The 11,608-nt window shown below is 39.6% G+C and overlaps 1 protein-coding gene across 1 annotated transcript; it reads left to right on the top strand.

Moving 5' to 3' along the window:
• Positions 1–3,654: 3,654 nt before the first annotated feature.
• GCK72_000393 (uncharacterized protein) lies at positions 3,655–11,402 on the top strand (the record flags this gene model as incomplete). The annotated part of the gene is made up of 6 exons (XM_003095508.2): positions 3,655–3,715; positions 4,697–5,184; positions 8,488–8,646; positions 8,697–8,888; positions 8,961–9,098; positions 11,325–11,402. 6 exons carry the CDS (start codon positions 3,655–3,657, stop codon positions 11,400–11,402), a joined length of 1,116 nt encoding a protein of 371 aa, XP_003095556.2.
• Positions 11,403–11,608: the final 206 nt, after the last annotated feature.

Genomic DNA, 11,608 nt, shown 5'->3' with positions numbered 1-11,608 from the left:
CTTTTGCTTCTTTTATGATAATTTGCCAACCCTTTTGTATTATTTTTATCTGGCGCGCTTTTTGACGCGTTTTTCGAAATCGCGCTAACACAATTTTAAACGCTTAATGTAAAATCGCTGGAAACGTAATATTATGGTTGGCCACTGTATTTTTTTCAGTTACAATGACGCTTACATCTAACTTCTCGTTTTTTTTTCGGAAATCGTAACTCGCTTGAAACTCAATCTTAAGAGCTGAAATATACACCAAAATACAGATCTCGACGAGTTCTATGTCACTGCCATTTTCTAATTTTACATTTTGGTGTTCAAGCTTTCGTTTTGATCCTGTTTCATTTACAAACTCCTTTCTCATTAGAGCGCAATTTTAAGAACTGCTTTTCTAACTTGATTATTTGGATTATAAGATACTTGCAAACCGGGCCGAAACGGGCCGGCACGGGCCGGCTCGTAACTCGCGTCAAACTCAATTTCGCGGTTTTTGACACTTTTTCCCGGCCCGCGGCACATTAACGAATAGCCATCCGGCTCGTAGTAGGTCACGGACATAGAACTCGTCGTGATCTACATTTTGGTATATTTTTCAGCTCATAATATTAAGTTTGAAGCGAGTTACAAGCTGGCCCGGTTCGCAAGTATTTTCCAGACACATGTATACTTTGAGACTGAAAATAGACAGTCAGTTGGCTAATGAACTAGAAAAGCTGTTTTCCATGCTTACGGCCGGGCTACCCGGCGCGATTTGAGAATTTCTACCGGCCCGGTTTTCAGTAGAATAGTTGAAAATTTTGAGTTATGCTTTCAAATTTTGATTAAAAGTTGAATGTACAAAGGATTTCATCTCTTTTGGATGAAAATTTCAAAAAATGTTGTGAAAAAATTGTGCACACTTTTTGAATCCGGGCTGATCGGTAACCAACCCGGGCGTCTAAATATTGCTAATATTCAGTCGAAGTTTTTGAAACAGTTTTTTTTTCAAACTACCGTAAAAACTGTATTATAACGGAACCTGTAATAGAACGACATCTCTATTATAACGGCACCCCATCTATACATGATTCTGATTAGAATGAGAGTGATATCTGGAAGGTAGTTGAAAATTTAAGCGTTATAATACAGTTTTTACGGTATAATGTATTTCCAGACACATTTTTGTAGTTTTTGAGTAATTGAGCCATTGAAAAAGGCATGTTAGAGCAAGTAGTTCTAAACCGCACATACACAGTCCTCCATTTACCCCAAAGTACATATATCAGTGACATAGAAAGATCTACATTTTGGTATATTTTTCAGCTCATAATATTATTATATTGCGTTTTAAGCGAGTTACCCGGCTCGATGGTAGATCATCTGGTTTGAAAACATAGGAGTTTTTATTTTAACACATACGTTTTTGTTCTTTTTCCCACGCCGTTCCTTGTGTTGTTTCCCCCCCCCCCCCCTCCGTCCGCCCGACTGTTCAAGTGAATCTCTTCTCTATTTGACAATTGAGCCCACTGAACAAGAAACTGGTTCTGCTTTCTCTCTCTCGTTCCGTATTGAGCCATCTTCCGCATCTTCCATCTCTATTCTCTCACTCACACATTAATTTACACGAAATGTTTCGAGAGAGAGTAAAGAGAGAATTAGGTTAATTCGTGCTTGGGGGGGGGGCTCTTTTTTGTTAATTAGATTCAATTATCCTACTGTAGATGCTCAACTCATCAAAATAGCTGAAATTTGCTTTTGTTTTTTGTTATGAGTGTTTTAAGATAGATTGCCTGAAATTATGTACAGTTTATGTACAAAAACTGAAGATTTTAGGATAGAAATCATAGAATTTTCAATATTTTATGTAAGTTTATTAATTCTTTAGACAAATAATCATGCTTGTGATTTCTTTTTCCGGTCACTAATTGATACTGATCTATAGTTTTTATAATCCTTAGAACTTTCATAAGGATTTAAATACCGTGCCGTTCATTCTTTTATAATTTTTTGCAATTTTTTCGTTTAAGAGGTCAATTCCCAACAACACAGGCTCCTCTGCTCCGTTCTATTTATGCTCCGTAGCCATTTCAATCAAAGTTATTACCTTAGTATTTCTACAATTATATAAATTTCCCGAACTTTCCAACTATTTTTTTTGTGTCTTGAAGATTGAACCAGAGTTTTCACTTTGAAGTTGACAACTTCCTTTGTATCTCAGGACTGTTTTCCTATTAGGTCTTTCTGCTGTCTTTTTCGGACTCTGTTTATTCGGCGCGAGTTCAAATTTTCAACAACATTTTTTGGTAAAATATAGTTTCTGAGACAATTGTTTCATTAAAACATTGCAAACTTTCTACAGTTAGTGTTTTTCGAGTCTATTAGGCACAAGTTTAACTTTTATCCAGCGTAGGAGGAGTTCTATACATTTTGAAGTTTAACTGTGAAAACGGTCATATCTTTTTGTTAACTTCACCTTTAATGAAGTTTGTCAACTTTTAGAGTGTCTTGCAGTCTTAGGAATGTATTCCCAATTATAACCATACTTGCAAACCGGGCGGAAACGGGCCGACACGGACCGGCACATAACTCGCTTCAAACTGAGTTTTATGAGCTTGAAAATATACTAAAATGTAGATCTCGACGAGTTCTTTGTCACTGGCCTATTCAAACTTTTCATTTGCAGACTCCATCTCATTAAAGCGCAATTGCAGAACCGCGTTTTTCTAGCTAGTGGGTCACGGAGATAGAACTCGTCGAGATCTACATTTTGGTATATTTTTCAGCTCATAATATTGAGTTTTAAGTGAGATATGCGTCGGCTCGTTTCAGCCCGTTTCGGCCCGGTTTGCAAGTATGATTATAACAATGTACAAAATGTAACAAAAGATCGGCAATTGCTAAAAATTTCGAACAATGCACCGATATTGTGCCAGCAAATTTTTTTATACTTTACTGTCGCGCCTTTAAGAGGTTTTGCTTGACGTACTAGAAGGTGAGGATACCGTTTGTTGTATTGATGGTATAACTACCTTTTGAGTATAAAAATCCCAAAGTTTTACTTATCTGCTACCAGTGGACCTGAAAAAGTCTCCACTTCCGACTTCCGTTTGTCAAATTCAGTTGCTTTTTCAGACCCACAGGGACCAGATAAGTAAAATGTCGAAAGCTCGAATGGTAGTTATACCTTCGAAACAACTAATTAACTTTGCATTAAGTTTCATACTGCCGGAAATATTTTCACTTCCGTCTTTACTTCCGCACAGCTCTTATTAACAAAGTTATCTTATTTCTGAAACTTTCCCCAATAGTTTTCATCAATTCCTTCTACATACCGTTTTCTTGTTTCAAACTATATTTACACTTACCAAACAACTATTACATATACCCCTCTTACATCCATCAATCTCATTAAGTAAAGAGCTTTATACCGATTTCGGTATGCAAATAGAAGATTTATCAGTAGTCTTGCATTGAGAGCTCTCTCTATCTCATTGTTCCACTATGTTACGTGAAATGCTTGTATTTGCATACACGATCAGCCGCGGTGGTTCGAGGGAAAAGGGACTTTACTACACTTTTTACAATTCGCTGAGTAGCGACCGACTTGATACGCAGTTAAATTTTATCACCAAAAACATAAATTTTCAGGAACCGTTGGGGCACCCAATCAACGGTGCCTACTACATGGGCGGTGTGTACAATCCGGCGTACCTACACGAGCCGTATGGTCAGAATGGTTATATAGGTGAGTTGGATGGTGGTAGTGTGCAAACGTGCTCTACTGGACTCGAGCACATGCGATACGTAGTTTAATGGTTTTTGAGATCGCTGAAAAGTTTTCGCGCCAAAATTTGGCACTGTACAAAAGCCAGTAGGGATTACTGGAAAAAGTACGGTAGAACGTAGGTGACATGGCTTGTGCATTTTGGAACAAAAAATCAGATTACCGTTTTTGGCAGTTTTTCATTTTTCACTAAAACATGCTTATTTTAGAAGACTCATAACAATACAAACCGCTATTTCCACATATTCAAATTGACACTCACTGTGTAGATCAAACCTAGATCTCCATTTTTGTAGTTGACAACTTTTCGATAGCTATTCACGCTTTCGAGATACAGACGCTCAAAGTTTGAAGCTAGCCGCCTGCAACGAGGGGCGAGAGAGCGTGCAAAACGAGGAGGGCGTTTTGCTTCTCTGCGTCTCCCTCCCTGTCGTTCCCGAGGTGCCCAACTTTGAAGGCGTATATCTCGAAAGCGTGAATAGCTATCAAAAAGTTGCCAACTACAAAAATGCAGCCCTCAATTTGATCTACACAATAAGCATAAATTTGATGCAGTGGAAATAGTGGATTAGGGAGTTGTGAGCCTTTAAAAATCGCCATTTTTCAACATTTTTCAGTGAACAAACTCAAATTTCAAAAACTTGAATTACGTTGTGTATCACAAAGAGATTATTTTTCTGATTTCTGGTTTCCAAAAATGACAAGCCGAAACACAGTATCAAGTACGCTCTACCGTACTTTTTTGAATTCCAATAATCCCTACTGACTTTTGTACGGTGGAGTGCCAAATTTTGGCGCAAAAGTTTTTCAGCGATCTCAAAAACACCTATAACGTATCGCATGTTCTCGAGTCTAGTGGAGCGTGTTTGTGTCGATTTACGCCGTAAATCGATTGTCGATAATACAGTCATAGTGGTTTCCTAGGCCATCATTTTCTTTCAGACCCGACATACGGAGATACGAGTCAACAACAACACCCTCAACAACATCAATATCCGTACTACGGCTATCCAAACTACTCGCACTACAACTATCAACAACCGTCCGCCTATCCCGGTGCGTACGGTCCATACCCAGGCGCATCGGGCGCCTATCGTCCCTACCCTCAACCGGCGCCATCTCCACCCAGACGGTCTCGAACGGCGCCGTCGCGACCGAGATCAACGGCGCCGACGATGGGAACGTTGGGAGCGGAAAGTAGGCGGGGCGGACGTGGAGTGTCCGCCGAGGCGTTTGATCGAAGAGCGTATAAGGCGTACTCGGGACCGGCGAAAAAGCCATTACCAATGTATCGAAAGAAACGAGAACCGCCGATGCCGAGGTATCAGGAAACGGATTTTGGAGGTGGTGGAATGGGAGGAGATGGCGGAGGAGGAGGAGGATTCACACCGTATTCTAGGAATTATTATGGAGAAGTGGGACATCCGAGGGTGAGTTACAGGGAAAAAGGAAAAAGGGGGCGAATTCAAAACTTTATTTGAACTTTGAAGCATACCCTGGCGCACCTTTGACGCGCCGCAACTTTTCCTGCGTTGCTCGCTTTGAACTCAACATTATGAGCTGAAAAATATACCAAAATATAGATCTCGACGAGTGCTATGTCCGTGACCTACTACGGGCCGGAATCGTTCTCTAATCGTTAGGGCCGAACTGAAATGGCTTTTTAAAACCATTTTCGCGTTTTTTGGCACTTTTTCACGGTCCGCGGCACATTTACAAATAGACTTCCTATCCGTAGTATGCCACGGACATTCACTGACAAATACCTATTCAATATCGCGGGGTTCGAACTTCCGGCACTTCCGGTTTGAAACAAAGGCATTTCGCAACCGCGGCGTTTTGAAACCGAACTCCTCGAATCCTCAAATTCGGAATGATTCTAAACTGTGTCCATTATGAATTCCGAACGATTCGGCACTGGAAATCATGTAGTTTCAAAACGTCTCAGTTTCGAGATGACTCGGAATGAACCATTTCAAAACTGTCTAGTCCTTCGGATTCCTCGGTCAAATTCGGCAGTTTTTTTTGTTGCAATTCCACATTTTCAGTTTGAAAGCAGAGCGATTTTGATAATGAGGAATTTTCAAACGCTTCCGGGCCGTTTTGAAGCATTATACCTAGAAACTGAGATATTTACATACTTATCAAGGCCCGGGTGTTTTGGCGCCAAAATTCAAATTTCAAAGTTTTTCAATATTTTTTGCGAAAAAGTCAAATTTTCGACTATCATTCAGAATTAGAACCAATTCTCAAATATCATCAGAAATGGTCACATTTTTATAAAAAAATGAAAAAACTTCAACAAAAATTGGAAAAAAATGTCATTTTTTGAAGCTGAGTCTTGACAAGTATGGATATTTCACAGGGTCTAGGGGTGAGTACTGATATCGTATGCGCCCACTAGGCATTGGCGGTAAATTCAAATTTTAATTTTTTTCAATTCGACTTTAAGCATTACGTTTTGATACGCAGCTTACTCGACCACTTTTTGAGCCGATTTATGTCCGTTCCGCATTTTTGGCCAGTGTTTCAACTGTCTCGCATATTTTCAAGATCAATTCTATTAAATAAATAAATAAAATTTTAAAATAAAAAATTTATTTTGAATTTCGCGCTAAAATTTTAGCTGATTTCAGCGGAGCGCATTTATTTTCACTACTCATCCCGAGACCCTGTGATATTTAGAAACTTTATCATTTCTGGTATACAGTGCGCGTCATAAAGATAGCCCCCCTCTGATTATGTAGGTTCTGGCTCAGCCATAAGTTTTCATGAAAAATGGATAACGTCATTTGATTTCTCGTCCAAAATAACCCCTGGGTGCAGAGTTTCATGATTCTCCTCCAAAAACTACGGATACACCATCGAAAAATCGAAAATTAAGCCGCGTCATAAAGATAGCCCCCCTTGAGAATTTTCAATTTATCGATCAATTTTCTCCGTTTTTGCACACAAAAACGTTGTCAATCAATAAAATTAGCGTTTTTACTGATGTTTTCTTGTTTTTCTTCATATTTTTCTATTAAAAATTCTACTTTGAAGAGCCAGTTTAGGCTAAAAAGTCGAAAAATAGGGATTTTTCAGGAAAACTACCGTAACCGTAGGTCGTAGGTCGGTTAAGTAGAGGGAGCAATATTTTCGTATAGTAATTTACTTCCTTTGGTACTAGTCTGACTGTTTGGTTGCACTATTGACCGGAATACAGGGGCTCTGAATGCTCAGAGGTGTTCCTAATGTGAATGATATTCACTTCGAGGGACAGTTTTGAGATTCTTCTCGATGAAAAAGTCTTGAAAATCAGTTTTCAGGGAAGAATGTTTGAGAGAATTAGTAGAATCATCCATTTTGTCATTATCTTAACATAACTGAAATACTTTGACCGATTAGTGATAAGTACTAGCCATTCGAATTATGAGAATGTGCCCTGAATTCCCTGTTCACTGGAATTACACCGGATTTTGTGAGTCTTAGCCTGATAATACAACTGTGTAATAAGAAACAACAAATATTGGTATTGTTTCAAGGTTTCAGACCCATTTCAGATAATTATAAAACTTTTGAATCTTCTATTGACTCGAGAACACAATGCTCTAGGTGAAAAAAACATGACTATGATTTCGACAGCTATTACTTAAGTGTAATCTGTCAAGATCTTTCGGAAAGGTCTTACTGGCATTACAAAAGTCTTTTAAAGTCATTCTCAAAAATGCGATGCTTCAAAAACTGATTTCAAGATTTTTTCATCAAGAAGAAGCTCAAAACTGTCCCCGAAGTGAATACCATTCACATTAGGAACACCTCTGAGCATTCAGATCCCCTTCATTCCAGTCAAAAGTGCAACCAAACAGTCAGACTAGTACCGAAGAAAGTAAATTACTATACGAAAATATTGCTCCCTCTACTTAACCGACCTACGACCTACGGTTACGGTAGTTTTCCTGAAAAATCCCTATTTTTCGACTTTTTAGCCTAAACTGGCTTTTCAAAGTAGAATTTTTAATAGAAAAATATGAAGAAAAACAAGAAAACATCAGTAAAAACGCTAATTTTATTGATTGACAACGTTTTTGTGTGCAAAAACGGAGAAAATTGATCGATAAATTGAAAATTCTCAAGGGGGGCTATCTTTATGACGCGGCTTATTTTTCGATTTTTCGATGGTGTATCCGTAGTTTTTGGAGGAGAATCATGAAACTTTGCACTCAGAGGTTATTTCGCCCGAGGAATCGAATGCTGTTACCCATTTTTCATGAAAACTTATGGCTGAGCCAGAACCTACATAATCAGAGGGGGGGGGGGGGCTATCTTTATGACGCGCACTGTACTAACGAATTGGGCCGAAATCGTAACTCGCTCAAAATGCAATATAATGAGTTGAAAAATATACTAAAATGTAGATCTCGGCGAGTTTAATGCCTTGAGCCTACTGTGGGTCGAATGATCCGGCCCGTAGTAGGTCACAGGCAAAGAACTCGACGAGATATACATTTTGGTATATTTTTCAGCTCATAATATTCAGGTTAAAGCGAGTTACGAGCCGGCCTTAAGCTCTGCACACAAAATAGCAGCTCTGAGAACACAGTGATGGCCTCACAGTTGAAAAACGTGAAATACGGTAGCTTCGTGTCAAAAACAGACTTGTAAGCTGCGGTGAAACTGCTTTCCGCTGCGAACTCCCAAACAGGGATATTCATATAAAACACGCTTTCACCATAATCACATAAAATTTTCAGCAACAAGCCCAACCGCAAACGATGACACTACGACGGTTACGACCGTTCTACGCGCCCTCATACACAACGTATCCTCCATCAACAATGCATCCGAAGAACGCATTGAACAATAGGAATTATCCATTATATGCGAGACTTGCAGCCAAAGCAGTTCAAGTGGTAAGTGGATTAGATGGCCGTGGGTTTTCTAGGCCATCGACTAATTTCAGATTCTCGGAGTAGCAGTCATCGGACTAGTGTTAGGACCGATGAAAGGGAACTCATTCCACGATTTTGTGATAAGAACGAATACCGAGTGGCAAGGGTTGGTATTGGGCATCTCGGTGTCGTTTTCGTTTTTCTCACTGGTTCTCGGCATTACTTCGTGTTTTGCAAGCAATTTGCACATTTGGAAGAAAGTTGTGAGTCTGGTTGACTGGGGGACTAACTTTCCCTACTAGCGGTTTCTAGTCCCTCTCTAATTATCAATTTAGGACGGTCTCCTTACGGCTGCTGGATGTTTCTTCTGGTTAGTTGCTGGTTTCGTGGAAGCGTACTTCGCAGCGTGCTACCCGCCGAATGGTCCGAGAATCAATCTCGTCTGCAATCGTGCCGAATGGATCATTGCTTGTGTGAGTTTTGACTGGGAGAGTATAGTAGAAATCAGCATACTTGCCAACGGGCCGACACGGGCCGGCTCGTAACTCGCGTCAAAATGAATATTATGAGCTGAAAAATATACCAAAATGTAGATCTTGACGAGTTCTATGCCCGTGACCAAGGCTGTCGCACGGCCGGCCGCGGCCGGCCGAGGTAGGGCCGCGGCCTCGCCCGGCCGCGAAAAGAAAAAAATGAAAAAGCCGCGGCTTTTTTTTCAAAGTTGCAAAACTTTGTCGTTTTCGAAAAAAGTTTTGCTGGTTTTTTGTTTTCTGGTACAAATCTGACAACCAGGGTTCGACCCCCCCTCGTGGCAAAAGTTTTTTGTTTTTAACATTTTGGTACCAATCTGACAACCGGGGATCAATCCCCACTCGTGCCAAAACTTTTTTGTTTTTTGTTTTTGACATTTTGGTACCAATCTGATAATCATGGTTCGACCCCACTGGTGTCAAAGCTGTTTTTCATTTCATTTTTGGTTTTTGGTAGAAATCTGAAGACCAAAGTTGCTTTTTCGGAGAAGGACTGTTCTGAAAAGAGACACTTGTAATCTAAAAATGTTTTTTTTTGTTCTGAAATGGTTTCAGAATGGTACCAAAATGTCAAAAACAAAAAACAAAAAAGTTTTGGCACGCGTGGGAATTGAACCCCGGTTGTCAGATTGGTACCAAAATGTCAAAAACAAAAAATAAAAAGTTTTGGCACGCGTGGGGATTGAACTCCGGTTGTCAGATTGGTATCAAAATGTCAAAAACAAAAAAAAAGTTTTGCCACGAGGTGGGGTCGAACCCTGGTTGTCAGATTTGTACCAATAAGTCAAAAGCATATCTAGTCATGTTTTCAGTTGATATGCTAGAAAGCCGGCCGCGGCTTTTTAAGATTTTTAAGAAAAAAGCCGCGGCCGGCCGCGATTTTCAACAGCCTTGCCCGTGACCTACTACGGGCCGGATGACTATTCGTTAATATGCCTCGGGCCGGGAAAAAGTGCCAAAAAACGCGAAAATTACCAAAAAACCATTCTAGCCCGGCCCGCGGAACATATTAACGACTAGCCATCCGGCCCGTAGTAGGTCACGGGCATAGAACTCGTCGAGATCTACATTTTGGTATATTTTTGAGCTCATTATATTCATTTTGACGCGAGTTACGAGGTGGCCCGTGTCGGCCCGTTTCGGCCCGTTGACAAGTATGGAAATCAGACTTGCAACGGGCTGGCCCGGTCGGAAGTTCAGTTCTGAAAAAATAATTTTTAAGAACAATTTTTTGTAGGTTTCACAGTCAAAGGTTTTTGAGGAATATACCTAAGGAAAATATGGAAAATGCGTTGATTTCAGAAATAACAGTCATTTTTTCAAATTTTTGCGAAAATGCGGAAAATCTCCGAACTTTTTATTCGGATCGTTTCGAAAATCTTTGGAATTTAAAATGTCGTGTTTATTATGCCGCTCTTTGTGTTTATTATGCCGCTCTTTGTGTTTATTATGCCGCTCTTTGAAATTTTGGGTTTGGAAGTTTTTTTGGCGGTTTTTGAGGGTTTTGAGTGTCATAATGGGAATTTCCCCATTTTTTCGAACGAAATTCGAAAAAGGTTCCATATTAAAGGTAATCGCCTTTTAAAGCATTCATACAAACCGGGCCGTAACTTGCTTAAAACTCAATTTTATGGGCTCAAAAATATACCAAAATGTAGATATCGTCGAGTTCTACGTCCCGGAATAGGTCAGTGACATAGATCTCGCCGAGATCTACATTTTGGTATATTTTTCTGAACGCGTTAGAGTAGAAATAGTGATTTTGAGATTTTCGAAATAACTTTGCCAGATTCACACAAATTTCAATTATTTTAGTATTTTCAAATTCAGAAGGCTAAAACGCTTCGAATAAGTATAATCATGCCTATGTTTGAAGCGATTCGGGTCTCGCTGCGAAAACTACAGTAACCCAGTTGCCCCATTTCGTTGCAGGATCCTATTCGCTCCAAACCTAGGCATGATTATACTCATTCAAAGCGTCACAACGAGCTGAATATGAAAATACAAAAATAATCAAGAATTGTGTGCATCTGGCAAAGTTATGATGTTTCGAAATTTTTCGAAAATCTCGGAATCACTATTTCTATCGTTCAGATTTGCGCTGAAAAATATCATTTTTTCTACTAGAATCTTCCGCAAATTCTAGTTTTCTGATCCTAAAATTTTCAGATTCTCGCATTCATCAACTGTTGCGTGTTCGTCGCCGACTTTGTACTATCCTGGATGAATGGTGCCTCAATGCTGTGATCTACTCCTTACCCGTAAATCTCTATATGCTTTTCTTTTCTTTCGATCCGGTCGATATTTCCACGCCCATGTCTAACTAAATCTATGTTTTCCCTGTCTTTCTGTTTTCACTCTCGCTCAAAAATGTCTCACTGCCTATCCATTCTCTCTCTGAAAATACTTTAATTCTGACAAAAAAACCGAACTTTCTTTTTGTTTTCTAGTCT

Source organism: Caenorhabditis remanei, chromosome I, assembly GCF_010183535.1.
Source record: "Caenorhabditis remanei strain PX506 chromosome I, whole genome shotgun sequence".
NCBI lineage: Eukaryota > Metazoa > Nematoda > Chromadorea > Rhabditida > Rhabditidae > Caenorhabditis > Caenorhabditis remanei.
This window is presented reverse-complemented; position numbering and strand designations above follow the sequence as displayed.